Source organism: Microtus pennsylvanicus, chromosome 3 (genome assembly GCF_037038515.1).
Source record: "Microtus pennsylvanicus isolate mMicPen1 chromosome 3, mMicPen1.hap1, whole genome shotgun sequence".
NCBI lineage: Eukaryota > Metazoa > Chordata > Mammalia > Rodentia > Cricetidae > Microtus > Microtus pennsylvanicus.
In genome coordinates, this window is record NC_134581.1 from 5027989 (window position 1) to 5051065 (window position 23077).

Here is a 23077-nt window from a genome sequence, read left to right on the forward strand (position 1 = left end):
TCTTGGGCCTGTTGCAATATTCGCTTTCTGAGAGTCTTGGTATACGAGACACATCTGTGACTGTGTGTGCTCTCTCTACATCTGTGACTGTGCTCTCTCTACATCTGTGACTGTGCTCTCTCTACATCTGTGACTGTGTGTGCTCTCTACATCTGTGACTGTGTGTGCTCTCTCTACATCTGTGACTGTGTGTGCTCTCTCTACATCTGTGACTGTGTGTGCTCTCTCTACATCTGTGACTGTGCTCTCTCTACATCTGTGACTGTGTGTGCTCTCTACATCTGTGACTGTGTGTGCTCTCTCTACATCTGTGACTGTGTGTGCTCTCTCTACATCTGTGACTGTGCTCTCTCTACATCTGTGACTGTGTGCTCTCTCTACATCTGTGACTGTGCTCTCTCTACATCTGTGACTGTGTGTGCTCTCTCTACATCTGTGACTGTGTGTGCTCTCTCTACATCTGTGACTGTGCTCTCTCTACATCTGTGACTGTGCTCTTTCTACATCTGTGACTGTGTGTGCTCTCTCTACATCTGTGACTGTGTGTGCTCTCTACATCTGTGACTGTGTGCTCTCTACATCTGTGACTGTGTGTGCTCTCTCTACATCTGTGACTGTGCTCTCTCTACATCTGTGACTGTGCTCTCTCTACATCTGTGACTGTGTGTGCTCTCTCTACATCTGTGACTGTGTGCTCTCTCTACATCTGTGACTGTGCTCTCTCTACATCTGTGACTGTGTGTGCTCTCTCTACATCTGTGACTGTGTGTGCTCTCTCTACATCTGTGACTGTGTGTGCTCTCTCTACATCTGTGACTGTGTGTGCTCTCTCTACATCTGTGACTGTGTGTGCTCTCTCCACCCTACAAGCATGCTCCTCCAGGCACTGAGCTGGGGAAGGGTATGGGAGAGCTAACACTGTAATAAGTTCCTGGTTAATATTTCTCCTTTCTTCCTCCTCCTCCCTTCTGCTCTTAAGGACTGGTCTTTATGAATGCTAGGCTAGTAAGAACTGTATGAATGAGACATATTCTTAGCCCCTTCCTTGTTTCTAGTCTCTTAATAGAACAATTCTGCAATCTGTTCTGTAGTTTCTTTCCTCCTCTTCTTCCTTTCCTTCCTTCCTTTCTTTTTCCAAGACAGAGTTTCTCTTGTACTTGTAGCCCTGGCTGTTCTAGAACCAGGCTGGCCTCAAATTCACAGAGATCAGCCTGGTCTGCCTCCCAAGTGCTGGGATTAAAGGAGTGCACCCCCACTCCCTGCTGTGTTTTGTAGTTTCTTAGGTGCACTCAGCAGAATTAAGCCCATCCCCCACACACTAAGCCTTCACTGGTGTACCCTTCAATGATCACCCGTACCTTTTCTTGACTCTTCCATTCTTTAGTCTGCCTCTTGAGGTCACCCCCTCAATAAACTTTTCAAATTCCGTCTCAGAGCCTGATTTGGGAGGAAGAGGTCTAAACTAACCTAGAATGTGGGAAAACGAGGTTCTCCTCCCAAGGAAAATATGCCACATTCTCAGGAAAGCAGGAGATGGGGATCTGTGATAGAAGGGGCAGGACTCCAGAACCACTCTCCGTTTCCCTTCCTCTCTTCCCGAAAATGATTACCAGGGGAACAACAAGCATAAGTGAAATCTAACCATAATTTTATTAATAGTTTCATAAGACTTAAAACTACCTTATTTAAAGCACAGTTTATAGCTGGGCTCCCTAATTATTTGCTGTTTATCATAGTCCACCTTTCCTGTATGGTACCTTATGATTTATAACTGCTTATCTATTAGTTTCCTTAAGCTGTCTACTGTTCACTACAAAAACTCCACCAAAAAAAAAAAAAAAGAAAAAAGAAAAAGAAAAGGAACTAAGTACATTCTGATCGCCGTTAAGACAGTATCACATGGAAGATACTCTAGAGGCTGAAAAAGAGGCTGGAACTTGGGCTTGTGGCCTCAAAAACCTCAATTCCTTGCTTCCCTGCTCATTAGAATCATGGTGGTGTAACTAACCTCTGTTAGGCCACAGAGAGAAAGTCAGGGAGAGGGGAAATAAAATGTTCAGATCTTTAGAGCAGGTTCCAGCTCCATTAATCCACTAACGCTCAAGTGTGAGGAAGTAAACAAAAATGTTTAGTGAATTAATTCATTAATGTTTAGTACATTAATGAATGTACAGTGATGACATCTAGCAATAATTTAGACCCAGTATCTTGAAATTTCACCACGAGCCTGGTAGTTCCTTTTCTTGGTGGGAGGGAAGAAAGACAGGAGAGGAGGCACCCTGGATTAACTCTATTCCATTTCGAGGTAATGAAAGAAAGATGTAAAGTCTGTCCGTGGTCCACAAGGCCCAACAATTTCAGATGATTTTTGATTTGCTGATCTTTCTATTGGTACAAACCTTGAGAATTCTAATCCTCCCCACTTCCTCTTCATGCTACTTTTCACTCTTCTTCCAGTAAAAGTTATCACATGCGGTAGATATGCCACCCGCAATGCCTGAGACAAATCCCATAGCCAGACCTTGCTCCTTCGTTAGGACTGGAACATTCTGTTTGTTGAAATCACCTTAGTCCTGCATGGGCTGGCCCAAATGCCTCTGTTCCTGAGATGGTCTACAAGTCCCATAAACCGCTGTGCTCAGTGACTTCCTTCTGGAGAGCTCGGCAGGGCCGCACTGAGGTGTTCGGCTGAAAACCCGTTCCTACCCAAGTTTATCTTTTTATGTCCCCCGTCTCCCCCATTTTACCCTAAGGCCGAGAAAACGGACGGTGAGGATGATCACAGACAGGGCCCTTGAAATGACCCCAAGGCGGGTGACAAAAATCTCCCTGCACAGTAAAGGCGGTGTCTGGGCAGTCAACCAGCCAAGGTCCCCAAGGCAGGTGCTCATTGGCTCTTCGCACTCCAAGCTGAGAAAAGACACAACTCACTCCCGCCCGAATCCTGGAGGCGGCGCAGAGAACTTCCGCCTTAGGAAAAAAAAATGTCATCACGGGCCGAGCTTCCGGTTCCACGGGGGGGGGGGGAAGCGCAAGACCTTTTATCCTAGTTGGCTGTGGTCCCCCGAACCCCACCCCGCAGCTCCCCTGGGCTTTCCACACCCTGGGGAACGGTTTGCACGTTGCGAGGGTGTGACGGCGACGCCGTGACGTCACCCAGAGACCAGAGTCCTGAAAGGTCTTAGCGCTGCGGCAGAACAGCGAAGGCAAGCGCCTAAAGGCGGGACTAACGTATGACTGATGTCCGCTCCCACCAGTTGCCCTTTTCACGCTTCCTCAAACCAACCAATAAATGAGACGTGAAGACCGCAATGTCCTTCAGCCGCTACAGGAAGCCCCGCCCCCTTCGCTGGGCGCTCAGTGGCCGCCATGCTTAGTGTGGTTCCCCGTTCCGAGGCTGTTGGCTGTCTCTTGGCTTTCGGACGCCCTCAGAGAACTCCTTCATGAGCATTTCTTCCCTCCGACTGTCGACTTCCCCTTCTCCGGCTCCTCCCTAGCTCGCCTCTTGCACCGCCACACCTAAGATGGCGGCTGTTCGGGCTGAGGCTTCCCCAGCGTGGTGACGTCAGCGCGCAGCGTGCCGGCAGGTGGAGGGAGAAGGGAAAGTTTGGCCCGTGCTTGGGGTTCGGGTGGAGGGCGGGACGGAGGGGCAGGGCCGGGGAGAAGCTCGTGTCGCGGTGCCGCGGAGGCTGAGGCCGGCTCGTGGGCCGGGCTAGGGACCGCGGGACGCGGAGCCGCAGGAGACGACGTCGGCCGCAGCCGCGCGTCCCCGCCTCGGGGCCGCGCTCGACCCGCGCGCCCCGGCGTCGTGCGCCCCAAGGCTGGGCCAGGCGGCTGGTGGGGGGCGGCGGCTGGGCGTGAGGGAGGCGTGCGGCGAGTTGACCCCGAGAGCCCCGTGCGTGAGGGAGCGCCGAGCCAGGCGCTGCTAGCGGCCGTCATGTCTGAAGACTCGAGCGCCCTGCCCTGGTCCATCAACAGGGACGACTACGAGCTGCAGGAGGTGATCGGTGAGAGCTGAGGGCCCAAGCCTTGCGGGGCACCGGTGCGATGCGTGCGCCTGGGGTGGGGCTCCCTCCTCGGAGAGAGGCGTACCTGGGACAGACATGTCCTGTGCAGAAAGGCGTGTGGATGGGCGGCAGGCCTGGTCGAGAGCTGTGTGTCCCCGTGCTTGTGGGCTGTGGGCACTTGAGTCCATTCCTGCCGCCGCGAGGCGACTCCTTCAAGTGTACCCGAAGTGCTCGGCTGCAGGGGTGGGGCTGAGGGAGGCTGCAGGTACCGGAGCTGAGCTGCATAGACCCGGCTTTGGCTCCTTACAGTGGGCTCCTTGGCGTTAACTAAGTAGAAAAGCTGTAACCGGCCTTGCAGAGGGGAAACGGGCGAGAGGAATTATAATAAGGAATGGCTTGGACCAGGCAGCTGATTTCAAGGAAAATTGTTTTTCTGAGGTGAAGACTTGTTGAGTCTTTAAGTGAGTTGAGGGAAGCTCGCTCCCGTCCCCCCAATTGAGTGAGGGGTGAGGAGATAGGAAGATCCCGAGGAGAGAGAAAGTGCTTGCTAAGTTTTAGGACCAGAAAGAGGGCACACTTGGATCTCAGGGACCTTTGAGGCCACGCTATGGATCTGGGAGTTTTATATGTCCTTGGTCGAACCATGGAGTGATCCCTAACTCTCGTTACCGTGTGTTGAGTGTACCTGAATAGGTCTGGGAATGCTGGTTGACTGTCACCAACCAAGGATTTTCGTTCGCAGAGGTGCATAGTGCTTGAGGAGATGTTTAGGGGCCTGGGATTAGGGGGAAGATTTGTAGCACTGTAATGACAGACACAATGACCATAGACATCAGAAGGGGTTGGATTTAGTTAAACAAAGGCTCAATCAGCTGACGTGAGCAGACCTCTGAGTGTGAAAGATTGTCTACGCGGCCAGCATCTTGCCTTAGAAGTAGTTCTATAACAGAGACCAGCCGGAAGATCCCATAGCGTCCTTAAAGGTGCACGTTTTTATTGCACTGCTTGTGTTTAAAAAAAAGAAAGAAAGAAAAAGAAACAACCTGCCATGCGGTGGTGGCACATGCCCATCCCAGCACTTGGGAGGCAGAGGCAAGAGTCTCTCTCTGAGTTAGAGGCCAGCCTGGTCTACAGAGTGAGTTCCAGGACAGCCAGAGCTGATACACAGAGAAACTCTGTTCTGGGGGAGGAGGGGAGGCTACCCACCAAATTTCTGTGTGTGTGCACCTGCGGGCGGGCAGTAGAGGATAGACTTTCTTGTTTGTGCTCCTCTGTATTTTTTGATGAGTCTTACTAGTTGACCTAGAATGCACCATTTGACTGACTGGTTAGTGAGACTCCAGAGACCTCCTGTCTCTGCCTCCAGCGCGGGATTACAGGCTCCTTACTGATCTGGGTGCTGGGGATCCAAACTCAGCAGGCCCTTTACACTAAGCTATCTCCCCAGTTCTCCGCCCCACTCTCCTTTTAAGGGGAGCTCTCAGGTAGCTCAGCCTGACCGCAAATTTGCCATATAGCTAAGGCTGGTCTTGAATTCTTTATCCTGTTGCCTCCATTTCTCTAAATTTCATTTTTATACTTTATTGGTCCCCTGTTTTCCAACAACGTGGGCCAAGTTTTAGCTAAAAAACATCAGCTGCCTAATAATATGGTTCAATAGGTAAAGGGCACTCCTGCCAAGCCTGATCGTCTGCCACCGCTCTCCCCATAGAAGTGTAATAAAACGTAAAGTATGTCTGATCTTCAGGTCATTTCATAGCTCTGTCCTTGCTGCATGTTAGGTCTTTAACATGTACTGCTTGAGCTAGCTGCTACATCTCAGTTGCTTGGGACTTTAAATTTCATATTGAAGGAATCTCCAGTATTTAACTGGGAGATTCCAGAATGATGTCAGAAAAATAAAGAGTCCCCATTATTGTTCTGGAAGAATAGCATTGCTTTTCTTTCTGGTGGGGTGTACATCCTTCCTAATTTCCACAGCCTACCTGTAGGGGCAGTTGTGATCATTCTTGATGCTTTTGCAGTTGAGCTGCAAACTTTCAGAGTTACAAGGGCTGTGGAGATTTAGTGACATTAATTCTGTATAGTCAGAACTATAGAACAGAATATCTGAGTGGGTGATAGGAAGGGAGCCTTAGTTTTCTAAGAGTGGATTTTCACTCCGGCCACAGAGTGGTCCAAGCTTCGTCAAAAGGTTAAGAATACCAGTGTGATTTGGTCATTGACGGCTGGAGAGACGGATGGCTTAGTGGTTAAGAACACCTACTGTTCTCCTGAGGACCTGAGCTTGGATCCTGGCACCTGTGTCAGGTCCTCACAGCTACCTGTAATGGAAGCTTCAGAAGATCTGATGACCTCTTCTGGTCTCAGGCATCCACCCGCACATACATGCCATTCGAATACACACACACACACACACTCTTAGATAAAAAATAAAAACTGTATTAAGTATGGTTTAATACCATGAGTTTCAGTCATTACAACTATTAGTGATTTTTTTTTTTTGGTGGGGGTAAACTTACTTTATCCATCATCCAGTTTTAGACATTCCCATTATCCCTGTGAAATTACTCAGTACTTCCTGCCCCCAGTCCCAGGCAACCACAAATTTATTTTTGTCTATAGGTTTGTTGTTTATGGATTTTTCATTTAAATGGGATCATATAATAATGTGACCTTTGCTGTTTGGATTCTGTCACATAGCACACTATTTTTACTTTCCTAAAAACGTTTGTGAAAGTATAATTTACATCCCTTAAAATCAGCCTGATCAAAGTGTCCAGTTCAGTAATACTTTAGTGAGTTTGCGAGTTTAGTGAGTTTGGTCGCCACCACAGCCCAGCTTTAGAGCATTTCTCTCATTCCAAAATGATGCCTCACATCCATTTGCAGTAACTCCCTGTTCCACCCCAGCCCCAGGCAACCAGAACTTTGCTTTCTGTCTGTGTGGGTTTGCCCTCTGGACATTTCATAGGAGACTCACCATCTAGTGTGTAGTCCTTGATCTTTGTCATCTCTTACTTTGGGCGCTTTGCTGTCCCGTAGCACCAAGTAACAGTTCCTTCTCATTGGACACCAGTTGATGAATGTTGGATTATTTCTGCTCCTTGGCTGTTTGGAATAAAGCTATTAGTATTTACATTAAGTCTTCTTGGGAATGTTTTATTTTTCTTGCACAAGCTCAGGAGTAGAACTGCAAGGCCATAATAGTAAGTTTAACTTCTCTCCATAAATTGCCAAATGGTTCTGCAAAGTACTCATACCATTTTATATTCTACTGTGGGAGAATTCCCATTTCTCTATAACTTAGCAGTATGCAATTTGTCATTTTTTGTTTATGTGAATGTTTATGTGTGTTGAAGGGAGCAAGTCCAGAGCCTCACACGTGTTAAACGTGTGCTGGCTGCTGAACTCCATCTGTTCTAGTGGATGGGAAGCGGTGTCTGCTGTCTCTCTCTGAGGACCGATGCTGGTGGAGGTCTGTTGATGTTTGCTTATTAGATGTCCACACGGATATCTTTAATTCTCACTCTTGGGGTGTTCTTTGGACCTTTTTTTGAGGCAAGGCTCTCCTCAGGAGCCCAGACTGGTCTTGGATTGGGGGCCTTTCCCCCCTCCCCATCTCTCTCCCTCCCTCCCTCTCTTTCTTTTTTTCCTAAGGCAAGTTATCACCAGACAGCTTTGGCCTGGAACTCCCCATATAGACCAGGCTGTCCTCGAACTCACAGAGATCTTACTGCCTCTGCCTCCCAAGTGTGTTGGAGTTAAAGGCATGCCACTGCTTGGCTCTAGAAATTTTGCTTAAAATGTTTTTTTTATTAATTTATTTTGAGATAGGGTTGAGACAGGGTCTAGCTATGTTTTTCTGGCTGGCCTGAACTTGAGGTAATCCTTCTGCCTCTGCCTCCTGAGGATTTTGATTCGTAGGCTTGAGCCACCACACCTGGCTAAACTTTCACATTTTAGTGGATTTCTTTTTATATTGGTTTTTGCCTTTGGTGTATATATACCTAGGACATCTTTACCCAACATTATAGAGTTTTTTTTTCTATTTTCTTTAAACATTGTAACTGTAGCTGTTATATTAAATCTCGGATACATTTTGAGGTTTTTATATGGTGAGAGATAAGGTAAAATCCTGGTTTTATTTAAAGACGTTAAGACATAGAAGAGGAGAGAAGAGCTTTCTTGAGTCTTCTCTGCTTCTCCTGTGTTCTAGGGATTGGATTCAGGTCCTCAGGCCTCTCTACCCTTTGAGCAATCCACCGGCCCCTTGTTCTCTTTTATGGTAAAACAGCAAAAACCCTGCCCTGGGAACATGTTAAATATATGAGTTGGAATTCAGAAGACTTCCTTTTAAAGAGCTTTATCATTGTAAAGACGTTTTGACAAGTTTTAACGTTTCCTATTTGCAGAAGGAGTTGATTCCCTCACAGTTAATCATTCATCCTTTTAGTAACTGAACTCATGTCTAGTCTAGTCTTACATTAGAAATTTTTAGCATATTACAGCTGGAGGATGGCTCCGCGGTTCAGAGCACGTGCTGTTATTCCAGAGGACCAGGGTTCATGTCCCAGAACCCATGTTTGGTAGCTCACAACTACCTGTAACTCCAGCTACAGGGGATCTGACACCTTATTCTGGTCTCTGTGTGTGTGTGCACACAAATAAAAATAGAATGTTTAAAAAAAGAATTTCAGCATGGTCATACTATATTTGATATGTATGGAGAGTTTTAAAGAAGGATTTGGGGGTAGACTGTCTAACCTTGTCTTTACCACTCAATAGCTTTGCAATTGTGGCCACATTTTGTGCAGTTTTTTTTTTTGAGATTTATATATTTATGGGCCGGGCGGTGGTGGCTCACGCCTTTAATCCCAGCACTCAGGAGGCAGAGGCAGGCGGATCTCTGTGAGTTCGAGACCAGCCTGGTCTACAGGACTGGCTCCAGGACAGGCTCCAAAGCCACAGAGAAACCCTGTCTCGAAAAACCAAAAAAGAAAAAAAAAAAGATTTATATATTATGTATGCAGTGTTCTGCCTGTGTGTAGTTACTGGCCAGAAGAGGGCACTAGATCTCATTACAGATGGTTGCGAGCCACCATGTGCTTGCTGGGAATTGAACTTAGACCTCTGAAAGAGCAGCCAGTGCTCTTAAACTCTGAGCCATCTCTTTAGCCCCCCCTTTTTTGTTCTTGTTTTAAATAAATATTGGTGTTTTGTCAGCATGTATGTCTGTGTGAGGATATCAGATTCTCTGGAACTGGAGTTATAGATAGTTGTGAGCTGCCTTATGGGTGCTGGGAATTGAACCTGGGTCCTCTTGAAGAGCAGCCAGTTCTCCTAACTATTGAGCCATCTCTCCCGCCCCTGTTCAGCTTGTATTAAATGCACCCTAAAGTACTTGTTATTGTCTGTTTTCTTTGTTTCTATTTGTCTTTTTCTGTGACAGGGTCTCTGCATAGTCTTGTCTATCCTGGAACTTACTAGACCAGGCTAGCTGCAAACTTACAGAAATCCACTTGCCTTTGCCTCCCAGTGCTGTGTTAAAAAGCTTGCACCACCATGCCTGGCCTCTTTGCCTTATTTTTCTCAGATTCTGATACTGCTATAAAACATGAAATTCTATGTGATTTGAAATCTTTAAAAAATTTATTTGTGTGTGGGAGAGTCTTGGTGGTCTATGTACGTGTGTGTGTATGTTTTATGTGTACCCCTTGTGTGGAGGCCAGAAGTGGACATGGGTGTCTTCTGTGTGTCCCCATTTTGTCTTGTCTCTGCATCCCTGCACTCCATCCTCTGCTGGTTACTCAGTGTTTACACAGGACTAATATCTGAACTCAGGTCTCCATGTTGTTAGTCGTTTTACCCCTGAGCCATTTTTCAATTCAGCCTCTTGATTTGAATTGAAATCTCTTTTAAAAAATACTGATTTATTATCTATACAGTGTTCTGCCCATGTCTGTTATAAGCTTACTGGAACATCTCTGCATGCCCCCTCCCTTCCAGGTTTCATTCAAGTTTTGGTGGATTAGACATGGTAATATATCTGTATAAGACTCTGCCACTGTGGTATTGTAAAGCTACATTATGGTGACAGAGACAACGACCTTGGCAAGGAAGGGCTGTTCCATGTGGCTTTTATTGTCATCTGAAAGTCTCAGTGTGACTGGTTACTTCAGACTAAGTTTAAAATTGGAACACTTTAGACTAGTTTTGAGATTGGATTTTGGTTGATACTCACCCTGCTTTGACAAAGGCAATTCGATAGCTTTATTCTTTACTTTATCCTCATCATTTTAATATTTATCAGTTTTTATTAGCTACACATTTGAATTTTTAAAATCATGATTTCAGATGTAGATTCTCAACCATCCCTCCATAATCGTGAAAGACTTGAGTTCTGCCTGTAGTGATGTGTTTTCTGCATAGTTAGGAGGGCTGAGTGACATTTTCAGTGAGGCCGTCATGGATCCTCAGCTTCATAGGGCTAATTCAGAAATTGCATTTGTCTGCATGTAATATCAAACAAGTAACAGTGGCTTAATACAGTACTTCTCCTCTATAGAAGAAGGGGGCTAGCAGTTCAGACGTCTGAGGCCCTTGGTTTCATACCATCACAAGCTAGCCAGTGATGCCCATATTCATGACTGTGTGGTATTTGTTTCACCTCCAGCTTCATGCTCACATCTGGTCCAGAAGAATGGGGCAGAAAGACAAAGAGATGGCAGCTGAGTTAGTACCCTTTTAAGGGACTTTTTCTTCCTGGATGCCTTAATCATTGACTTCTTTTTATTTATTGGTTTGAACTATGTAACTTGGGCATCACAAGGGAGACTGGTGATTGAAGCTTTTTAGCTGGGTCTTACAATATTACATCAATAGAGTAGAAAGTTGTGAATAAAGCTGCTGCTTTGTTTTGTCAAAACTAGGTGACTCATACCCAAGGTTCTCTTGATAAAGATACAAACGATTATAATTTTATTTATTTTATGTGCATTGGTGTTTTGCCTGCATGTATGTCTGTGTGAGGGTGTCAGATCTTGGAGTCAGAGTTTATGCTGTGTGGGTGCTGGGAGTTGAACCTGGGTCCTCTGGAAAAGCAGTCAGTGCTCCTAACCACTGAACCATCTCTCCAGCTCCTGACCTGAGTCCTAACTTTGCTTGCACTGTTTTATTTGCATTTTTTTGTGAGACCAGCTAATTATTGGGTTATTGTAATGATTAGCTGAAAAACAGATATTTAAGAGTTTGCTCAGCATACTAAATTGTCAGTTAATGTCACCATTCATGATAACAATGGTGAAGTAATATACAAAGAATGGGTTATTTTTGTGTTCTGTCTTAAGCAAGGAATTTCTTTTTCTTGAAGAATATTCCACTATTTGATTAATTCATTCAAGTATTTATTGTGCACCTGTTATATCCGGGTCTAGGTGCAGAAGTGAAGCAGGGAAGCAAATTCAGAAGTCCTTCCTGTCCTGGAGTCCATGGTTCTGCGTAGGTGAAGAGGGGAAGGATTGTAGGTTGGCAGAGATAGACGTGGTGTGCAGTTTTAAATAGACTAGGGAAAGCCTCACCTGTGCGACATTGAGGGACGACCTGAAGGAGGTATAGCAGTAATTGTGTGCTTATCATAGAGAGTTTGATCCAAGAGGAACTGAGGAGAGGAGTAGGTGTGGGTGGCAAGAGCAGAACAAGGCAGTGAAATAACACTGAAGAGGTGAAGAGGTTCAAAAGATAGTGTGGTAGGGATGCAAGGCCTTGGCCTTGGTCAGAATTTAAGTCCTTCAGGGAACTTAACATTGTTTATTTGTGTGGGCATAGGCATGCATATAGATGTCAGAGCACAGGTTGTGTAAATTAGTTCTTATCCCACTGTGCTGGTTTGAATGAGAAAGGCCCCCGTAGGTTCATATATTTGAATACTTGGTCCCTGGTTGGTGGAACTGTTTAGGAAGGATTAGGTGTGGCCTTACTGGAGGAGCTGTGTCACCAGGAGCATGCTTCGAGGTTTTAAAACACTCCTGAGGATTCCTACCTCTCTTTCGCTGCCCCTTGGCTGTGGATAAGATGTGAGCTCATAGCTGTTCCTTCACTCGGCTGTTATGGACTCTTCTAACCCTCTGCAACCCTCTGTAAACCAATTCAACACTTTCTTTCATAGTTGCCTTGGTCATGGTGTTTATCACAGTGACAGAACACTCACTGAGAAATCCACTTTGTGTCCTAGAGAGTAAACTCCAGTTGTCAGGTTTGGAGAGAAGGCACTCCACCCTTTGAGCTGTCTTGTAAGCCTGAGCTTCACTTTTGCTTTGAGAAAGGTGGGAAGTTATCTCAGGGCTTTGAACATTGGTTTAGCTTTGAACATTGCCTGGCATTTGTAAACTCAGGCTGCTCTATGAAGTTTCTGTGGTTTGTTTTTAGAGACAGAGGCTCTTTTTGTTGTTTGTTTTGTTTTGAGATGGAGCTTCTCAGTGTAACAGCCCTGGCTGCATGGCTATCCTAGAATTCACTCAAACTCACAGAGATCCTCCTGCCTCTGCCTCCTGAGTGCTGGGATTAACGGAGCCCGTCACCACCCTCACCTCTATGTATGAGGTTTTTGTAAGGTTCTTTCTTTCGAAAGAAAAGTTGTCTAAGGTAGAGAAGTGTCCGTGGAGGTGAGGAGAGTGGTCAGGTTCAGGACATAATATATATCGAGGCTAGCGCATTGGATGTATGAGAAAGGCGAGGTAAAGTGACTCCTAGATTTTTGTCTGGAACATTAGGAAGATGGAGTTACGGTCCCCTTTAATGGGAGATCACTAGAATGAGGAAGAAAGCCTATAATGGCTCGTTCATTGGAAAGCCAGGGGCTGTTTGAATAATGACTCAATGCATATGGTGGAATATCTTTATTTTCATCTTGCATGCAGAGGCTAACTTGATTTGATGACATTATTCTTACAGTCATTTCATTTGTTCTTGGGGCCATAATTTTCAACAAGACTGACAGCAGGTCTTATTTTTAGGAAGCTTTAAAAAGTGTAAATTTTAATACTTTGCATAGTCAGGTGATTGCCTTTGTCATTTTATTTTATTTTGAGTTAGGGTTTTAATATGTTACCTTTGCTATCCTGGAACTCACTTAGTAAAGTAGGCTGGTCTGCCTTAGCATCTCAAGTGCTGGGATTAAAGGTGTGCTCTGCCACTGCCTGGTGTCTTTGTCTTAGTGGTGGTTTGAATAGGCACATAGGGAGTGGCACTGTTAGGTGTGGCCTTGCTGTAGTAGGTGTGGCTTCTTTGGAGGAAGTGAGTCACTAGGGAGTGGACTTTGAGGTCTAAAAAAGTTCAAAGTTGGCTAGTGTATAACAGTCTCTTCCTGTTGCCTGTGGATTCAGATGTAGAATTCTTAGCTGCCTCTCAGTACCACGTCTGCCCGCATGAGGCCATGCTTCTTCCCGCCATGACAATAATGGACTAAACTGCTGAACGATAAATCAGCCCAAATTAACTGTTTTCCTTTATAGGAGTTGCTGTGGTCATGGTGTCTCTTCACAGCAATAAAAATCATAACAAAGACCTTACCTTTTGTGATAACAGTCTGACTTAGCTTGTTTCTTTAGTAAATGCAAAGCCTCACTAAGAAATACCTTACAATCTCTAGACCATGTATCTCTTATGTTTTTTGAGTAAGGATTTTTCTGTGTAGCTCTGACTGTCTTGAAATTTACTCTGTAGACCACCAGACTGGCCTCAAATTCACAGAGATCCTCCTGCCTATGCTTCCTGAATGGTGGATTAAAGGCAGGTACTACCACCTCCTGGCTGTGACTAGGTTTTTTATGGCATTTTTCATATATATGAAATTACATTTTGCTGTGACAAAAGACGATAACCAATGCAGCTTACAAAAGGAAGCATTTAAGCTGGGCTGTGGTGATGCACACACTTGGGAGGCAGAGGAGGGTGGATCTCTGTGAGTTTGAGGCCAACCTGGTCTACAGAGCGAGTTCCAGGATAGCCAGGGCCACACAGAGAAATCGTAATTCTGGAAACAAAAACAAACAAAAAGGCATTTAATTTGGGGGCTCACAGTTCCAGAGGATTAGAGCCGTAACCATCATGGCAGGGAATTTGGCAGCAGGCAGGCATGGTGCTGAGAGTTTGCATCTTGACAACTACCAAGCTGAGATGCTATCAAATCCCACACCCAGTGGCACACCTCCTCTAACAAGGCCATACCTCCTAATCCTTCCCAAACAATTCCACCAACTGGGCACCAAGTTTTCAAATACATGAGCCTGTGGAGCTGTTCTCATTAAACCACCACTATGCTTCCCAGCCTTATCTGCCCCTCCTCTTTGCAGACGTACTTCTTTTCAGACATTTTTATCCACGCAGCCTGAGTTCGAGCCCCAAAATCTACTCGATGAAAGCAGAGAACTAACTCTTTTAAGTTGTCCTTTGACTTCTGCACGCACACTGAGATGTGATCTGTGTACACATACTAAATGTAATAAAAAGATAATTCTAGATGAACAATTAGGACTGATGTTTCGATTTGCTATTTCATTGTTAGTTCATTAACTAAGTTGTGTGTTGAGGAAATAAGAACTAAGTTAAAACCATTCCGTTGTATGTATAGTGAAGAGTGAAATGTGTGCCCTGGCAGTGCTGATGCGTGCGTGGGCAGCCTGAATATGGCGGTTCTGTTGAACTTGTGCATATTGACTTTCATGATCTAGGTTGATGAGGATGACTGATGTGGTCTCTTCCTCAAGAAGGCACCAGCTCTCACTACAGATAGTTGTGAGCCACCATGTGGTTGCTGGGAATTGAACTCAGGACCTGTGGAAGAGCAGGCAGTGCTCTTAACCATTGAGCCATCTCTAGTAATTCCATATCTATGCCTTTTATTTCTCAGGTTTTTAGTTACCTATTATCACCTGAGACCTGAAAATTTTATTTATTTGTTTGTTGTTTTTTTGTTTATTTGTTTGTTTTTCGAGACAGGGTTTCTCTGTGGTTTTGGAGCCTGTCCTGGAACTAGCTCTTGTAGACCAGGCTGGTCTCGAACTCACAGAGATCCTGTTTGTTTGTTTTTGAGACAGTTTTTTTTTTTTTTTTTTAGCTCTGGCTGTCCTGGAACTTGCTTTGCAGAAAGAACAGGTTGGCCTCGAACTCACAGAGATCACTCAGCCTCTTTCTCCCAGGTGTTGTGATCAAGTGCCACCACACCTGAGATCTGAAAATTTTAAATGGAAAATTCCAGAAATAGATCCCGAGCTTTAAATTGTGACTCTTTTGAGTAACACAGTGAGACTGGCTACAGTTCTCACTGCTGGACATGGAGTCCAGGATGTCCATGCTGCCGTCTCTGTCAGCAGGTGTTCCCTGACTAAACCATGTGGTATTGGTCTCAGTTGGTGTTAGCTAGCCCTTAGTGATGGCCCCAATGCAAGAGGTGCTGGCAGTTCTCACATACATGACAAAGAGAAGCCATAGAGGATTTCCCTGACAACAAAACATACAAGGTGCATTTATAGCTTTTGTTTTTTATTTTTGCATTCATACACACATATACATATATGAATGATAGGCTGACCTTGAATTCAGATTCTCCTGCCCTTCAAAGGCTAAGTAGAGGTGGGGTGTACACCCAGCTCCAAGGTGAAAGGTCTTAATGTTAAAATGAAAAAAAAATCAGCTGAGCATGGTAACTCCTGTCTGTAATCATATAGTACTGGAGAGATAGAGGCAGGAGGATTAGGAGTTCATGGTCATCCTCTTACAGAGAGTTCAAAGCTAGCCTAGTCTGTAAGAGACTGTTTCAAACAAACCTATGGTAATTGGGGTTGCTAAGGTATGTGATGAGAAAGGATCATGCATCTATAAAATTGTGAATCAGGAAATTATATATAATTGTAATTATTGTTTGAAATTGTCACTTTTTTGCTTCTTATCGTGCGTAATTTTGAGATTAAACTTTATCATAATTGTGAAAAAAAAAAATCATTGTAGAGTTCAGTATTATTCCCTGGTTGCAGGCATCTTCCGGGAGGGTTGGAAGGCATTCTCCATCAGGGGCAGCTGTAGCTGGGCTTTTCAGCACCATCATGTTTTGCTTATGTAGACATAACATTAACATAGTTCAGGCTAACATTTCAGGCTTTGTTTACTGTTAGTTTAAATTATCCAGAGATAGAATAGAATAATACCACTAGAGAATACTCTTGGAAAATTAACTTGATCACTAGTAGCACATAATATAGATGTGAGATTGTTTAATTAGGCACAGTGACTATGTAGGAGAATTATTGTGTCTTTGTGATTTGAAAATTCTTCTCCCCACAGTCAGCTTCCTTCAATTATGTTTCCAGGACTCATATAGTGGCTTCTCACTGAGAGCAGCAGAGGGTTGAGTTTTCTGTATGGTTTTGTATGTAGAAGCGAGTCTAAGTCATTGTCACTTTGCCTAACCCTGTACTCAAGGGCCTCATAAAAGATGTTCAGCCTTTTAAAAAGCTAATTGCTGAGTACTTCAGTGGTAGTCTGTTGGGATAGTTTTATTTCATTTTGTATTTTATTAGACAAATGGGCAAATAAAGACAAACCACTAAAGAGAAGGCAACACAAGTACATCTGATAATTGTTTCCGCTGAGGAAGGTATGGAAACCAGGTGTGTCCTGTTGGCTTCAGATAGCTGAAGATGACAGCTCAGTCTTCTGAAATGTAGAGTAAATCTTGTTTGTTGGGATGGGCGGTCATATGGAACCTAACATTTTGAGGAGATCTCCAGATTTTCTGAAGTGGCTGTGCCATTTTGTAATCCTACTAACAATGCAGGAGCATTCCAGTAAAATAAATAAAAAAAATATTTTTTAAATAAAAAAAAAAAATATATATATATATATATATATATTTTTTTTTTTTTTCCTATTGACACTTTATATTTATTTTCTGAGGTAGGATCATTTGATGTTTCCCAGCCTGGCTTTGAACTCAAGATTTTTCCATCTCAGCCCTCCTAGCAACTACTCTTAGATGTTGTCTGTGCTGTCCTGGGAATTGAACCTAGTGCCATATTTATCCTAGACAAGCATTCTACCTTCATGTATGTCCTCAGATCTCCCCTCCCCTAAGCCAGGGCCTTGGACTTGGTTGGAGAAAGTGTGTCACTGTGGGGCCAGATTCAGATAGTTGACTTCCTGTTGTCTGCAGGATGTAGCACTCTCAACTCTGTCTGCATGCCAGCATGATGACAATGGATGAACCTCTGAAACTGTAAATGATCCACCCCAATTAAATGTTTTCTTTATCACAGTTGCCCTGGCCATGGAGTCTTTCTTAGCAATAGAAACCCAAGCTAAGACAACCCAGCACTCTAGAATTGATTATTTCATTCCAATATAATGGAAATCTTTTCTTCTCATGAATAAAACATATATTATGTAAGTTGAGAGAAATAATGTCATACCTCCTCATTAAAACCTATAGACAACAACACTCAAGAGGCAAAGGCAGGCTGCTTTCTGAGTTCAAGGCCAGCCTGGTCTATAGGTCTACAGAGCGAGTCAGTTTGTACATCACAAAAGGGGACCTTTTTCGTTCGTTTGTTTTTCTGCTATCTATCCACCCATCCATCCATGCATCCATCCATCACCTATCATTCATCTATCTATCCATCCGTCATCTATTATCCATCTATCCATCCATCCATCCATCCATCCATCCATCCATCTATCTCTATCATCCGTCTGTTCATCTTATCTAATCTATCTGTATTTGAAAGGGTTTCTCTGTGTAGCCCTGGCTGTCCTAGAACTAGCTCTGTAGACCTGGCTGAAATGGAACTCACAGAGATCTGCCTGCCTCTGCCTCCTGAGTGCTGGGATCAAAGGCGTACACCACTATGCCCAGCTGTTTTTTTTTAAAGGCAGGCACTCATTATGTATCCTTGGCTAGCCTGGAGTTCCTTATGTATACCAAGCTGGCCTGGAACTCAGAGATCTCCCTGCTTCTACCTTCTGAGTGCTGGGATTAAAGGTGTGGGCCACCGTTGACTGAGGTTTCTGTCCTGCCTGGTTCCCGCAGTCATTAAGTCCCAAAGAAATCACACAGAGGTCTATGTTAATTATAAACTGATTGGCCTAGTATCTCATAGTATCTCAGGCTTCTTATTAACTCTTAGAACTTTTATTAGCTCATAATTCTTGTCTGTGTTAGCTACATGGCTTGGTACCTTTTTTGGCTAGGCAGTCACATATCTTGCTTGCTTTGTGTCTGGCTTCCTCTCTGTCTGGGTAACGACTGCAGACTGAAACTTCCCTCTTTCCAAAATTCTTTTTGACCTGCCTCTACTTCCTGCCTGGTCGCTCCCCTTATACTTCCTGCCTGGCTACTGGCTAATCAGTGTTTATTTAAAATACAAGTGACAGGGTACAGACCATTGTCCCACAGTAACTCCCCCCTCCCTTTTTTTTTTTAAACAAGAACTCCGAATCAAATCTTCTTTGTTTAGCTTTTCTACTGACCATTATCCATAGCAACTTGTAATGAACATTCTAAACAAAGGCAAACATCCATAATCCATTTTTTGGGAATGTGGACATTGTTTTTCCAGGCTACTTCCTGCTAATTGGGGGCACTGATAATCTTATGGGGACCTAAAGAAAATTTAGAATTATGATCAAGTCCTGACTGGAGTATCTTGTGAGACTTGATCATCTCAGACAGCAGTCTTTGGATGTAGAACCCGGACATCTGGGCCATTCCTCTTATCGGAGATTTCTCAGGGTCTTCCTTGGTCAAACCTGATTTTTCTCAACATAGAATGAATCCACAGTCCCTCATTTCCTGTGGAAACAAAAGCAAAACCTCTTCTCCAAAGTAACATATCTTTTGACTTCAATTTTGAAGTCAATACATTTTCAATATATATTCATATATTGGATTAATCCAGCAGCATTTATAATCAAATGTCTTTTAGCAGCTTTTGCTCCTTCCTCAGCCATCAAACAGTTTAAAGACAACACAGTAACATACAGAATCCAGATTCCCTTGTATTTTCATCTTTACGTGGTTTTATTTTAACCTCTATTCCTTTTATTTTTATTTTTAAGTTTTGGCTTTTTGAGACAGGGTTTCTCTGTGTATCTTTGGTTGTCCTGGAATTCACTCTGTAGACCAGGCTGTCCTTGAACTCAGAGATCCACCTGCCTCTGCCTCCCAAGTGCTGGGACTAAAGGTGTGTGCCACCACACCCAACTACTCTCTTTTTTCTTTTTTTTTTAAAAAGGGACTTTATCCTCTTTTTTTTCTTCTAAGCCTACATATATTTTTATTTTTTTGCCTACATATATTTTTAAACACACAGTAAACCATTTAGAGGTTTTCTTTGTCTTTGCATCTATCTTTACTGTATATCTCTCTTTTCCTGACCATATGAGTCTTTAATTTGCTAAGCGATATGGCCAGGATTAAAGCCATGGCTTTGATGGCTGGATCCAGCCCATTCCTTAGCTTTTTTTCTGAGAGTCTAGCCTCATGGCAGAAGTACTGGCCAGAGCCATATTTATTGCCACAACTCTATGGCGTTTCAAGGTCCCTGCCACCATCAAAAAGCTTGCAGTCAGCCTTTCATCAACACCATTTAAATTTTTCGTGGCAGGACTGCTCAAAAGAGCTGCAAGGTTTTGCAGCTAAAGCTGAGTCAAGAAGCCTCTTTTATTTTTTTTTATTTTTTTTATTTTTTTTGGTTTTTCGAGACAGGGTTTCTCTGTGGCTTTGGAGCCTGTCCTGGAACTAGCTCTGTAGACCAGGCTTGTCTCGAACTCACAGAGATCCACCTGCCTCTGCCTCCCGAGTGCTGGGATTAAAGGCGTGCGCCACCACCGCCCGGCAAGAAGAAGCCTCTTTTAAATGAGAGCGCTTGCCTCTAGCAAGCAGAGCCCGCCCGAGAAAGTGCTGCTATCAAGAAGACGTGCTTAACTCTATTCTTTTCTATCTAGAATAACTTCCCAAGCTCTCTCAGTCTTTTAAGTGGATTTGGTCAGCCCCATGTTTGCACGCCAGGCCATCCATCACATCAGGCTCTGTGTTAGCTACTTGTTTCTTGTACTTGTAGAAAATATGTATCCTTTTATTTAGCATTTTGTTCAATGCTTTTTCCTGACACCCCTCCCCACTTTAGATATTTAGGGTTTTGTTTTGTTTCTGAGATGGGTTTTACACTATAACCTTTGTTAACCTTGAACTCCCTGAGCCTGGGTTGGTCTGGAACTCAGTGATGCTCCTGTTTTATCCTGATGCACATTCTGATTGTAGACCTGTAATGAAATGATCACTGGGACAATTACTGACAACCATACTGATTAAATCACTTAACACTTTTTTCCATTAATGGGCAGACCAAGCTTGTGCCTCTGAAAAGCCTCTGGAGACCAAGGTCAGGGTGCAGTATTTTAAAAGATAAAGCCCACAAAGACTATATTATACATTTAAGTTAATGTGGGGTAAAATTGGTCTTTAAATGTTTATTTCTGGCAGAGCATAGTAATTATTTAAGTTATAATATCACATTTTTTTTTTTAAAGTTTTCAAGACAAGGTTTCTCTGTAATCCTGGCTGTCCTGGAACTAGCCTTGTACACCAGGCTGGCCTTGAACTAGCCTTGTACACCAGGCTGTCCTGGAACTAGCCTTGTACACCAGGCTGGCCTTGAACTCACACATAACAATTATTTTTTTTACTTATTTTTTATTAGTTATTAGTTTACTTTAATTATTTTGGCTAATACATCTGGACCATGGTCAAGGCCGTGGAACTTGCAGGTGTTTTGCCAAGGCAGATGTGACTGTTGAGGTAGGGTGTAGGGGCTGAGGACTGACGTCAGAACAGGATGGCAGTTGTCTGTGTAGGGTGACTTCTGAGTTGTTCTTGTATTTGAGACCCTGTCACTTAGTGGACCTGGGGCTCACTATTCCAATGAGACAATGGTCCGGTGGGTTCCAAGGGACCCTCCTGCCTCCTGTTTCCTCAGCACTGTGACCACAGGCATGTGCTGCCATGCCAAGCTTACCTGGGTTCTGGGTCTCTGGTCTCAGGGTCTCACGCTTGTGTGGCAAGCACTTTATGGATGGAGCTGTCTCCCCAAACCATTTTACAGGTTGATTGGCAATCTTATTAAAGTCGAAGTTACTGAAAGTAAATGCTTGTTATAAGGGAGTGGGTGCCTTTGCCTCACAGTAGTGCAGACATTTGGGTTTTGAGCCCAGCAATCTGCCGAGAACTGTGTTGATAAGTGCAGTTACTGCGCAATACATAAACCATTTTTCCTCCTCACTTGCCAACATTTTCTTGAAATTGCTTTTATGTTTGAGAGGAAGATGAGAGGCTAGAGAAGGAGGGAGAGAATTAATGAGCACTTTCCCTGTAGTGTTTAATGTTTTTCCATCTGGGGCTTACTGTACAAGAGAACGTTTAGTGTACAGTCATACAAGTGATTAAGACGTTGGGGGTGTGGATCCCATGCAATTTCAGTAAAATGTATGAAGGGTGGAGTGCTGGTAGGGGTAATTTGTCCTTCTGTGTTTTGGGAAAGTACTTTTGAATCTTAATAAGCTCACCCTAGAGCAAATAATACTTGATAAACACATGTGTTTGAATAGTTAAATAACTGAAAATTGCATAATGAGTAAATAAGCGAGTAATAGCAATCATTAATTGAGTATTTCTCTGTCAGGCACATGGTTGGGAAATGGAAATTTATTCTATCATTGGTGGAATTGTGGTATAAATTTCATTCCTTTCAATAGTAGTTCTTGGAAATAGGTGAATTTTGAGTCAGGCACTGAAAAGAGAACATTGTGCGGGTTAATATATAGAAAGACACCTACCTTACTTGCATGAAGGTGCTAAATTGCATTAGGTCCATGACAAATGGACACTTAATGCAGTGTGCAGTAGGCCTTGTAATGTGGAGGTCTGAGGAGTGACTTACAGGTGCACACTTCAGTCTTCGTGGAGGGAGGGTTCCACCTAGATGCGGGTTAAGAATAGTGCAGTCAGGAAGGCCCGTGCTGGGCCAGAGAGGAGAGGGAGGGAGATTGGATGGCTGAAGAGAATGTGAGTGAGACAACTTCCACAACCTTAAAGGGCTTGATAATGCCCTGAACCTTGTTTTTTTTGGGAATAGGGGCAGGGCAGAAGGGGACATCAACCAACAAAAGCTTTTTAGATTACCCATTCACTTCTGCCTCTGGGCTGAGTTTTGGCTGCTTTTGAAGCATTGCTCCATGCTCTTTTCAAAATTCTTGGATTAGGAGGTAACGGTTGTAGTGTTCCTTGTTTGTTTTATTCTGTTTTTCGAGACAGTTTCTCTTTGTAGTCCTGGCTGTGCTGAACGGTCTCTTGAGACCAGACTGGCCTAACAGATTTTTCTGCCTCTGCCTCCTGTGTTCTGGGATTAAAGGTGTATGCCACTATATTTGGCTAGAAGTTACTGTTTTAGGATGTTTGCTTGGTTAAAATTTTTGCATGTAGGATATTTTGTAACCGTCACTCAGGGAAAGAGTGAACCCACCTTATGATGTAGTCACTTCCACTCCTCATTCTCAACTCCTCGCAGCCACTATTTTGTCTCTGGATTTGCGTATTCCGAACATTTTACATAGAGGAAATCTGGTAATATGTGTCTTAGATACTTGACTTCCCTCTCTTAGCCTATTCTTTTTTTAGGGTTACCCATGCTGTAGTGTGTGTCAGTATTCATTTCTTGGCTCATGGCTACAGCACTTCCGGCCTTGGCTTCCATTATCCTTCCTGAGGAACTGCTGCCTCCCTCTTTGACTGACATGGATCCTTTTAGTTACATCGAGCCCGTCCAGATAATTCAACATCACCTTCCCATCCTAAGATTTGTACTTTCCTTCTTTTTTATATTTTGTGACTGGGTCTCATGTAGTGAGACCTGGAACTGACTCTACAGCCCAGTCTGGCCTTAGACTCTGAACCTTTTGCTTCTGCTCCTTGAATGCTGGGGTTACAGTTATGAGCCACCTTGCTTAGCTTCAGATCTTTAGGT

General features: G+C 43.9%; 1 protein-coding gene across 2 annotated transcripts in view; it reads left to right on the forward strand.

The window, feature by feature from the left end:
* Positions 1–3594: 3594 nt before the first annotated feature.
* The window catches only part of Oxsr1 (oxidative stress responsive kinase 1), a 95248-nt gene continuing 75765 nt past the window's right edge, over positions 3595–23077 (forward strand). Inside the window, exon 1 of one of the 2 annotated variants that reach the window (XM_075964188.1) lies at positions 3595–4007. In XM_075964188.1, the coding sequence (XP_075820303.1) occupies positions 3938–4007 (70 nt within the window). In that variant the 5' untranslated portion in view covers positions 3595–3937. Of the gene's footprint in view, positions 4008–16612; positions 16731–23077 lie in introns of those variants that run through there. The other variant, XM_075964187.1, reaches the window with a different exon arrangement.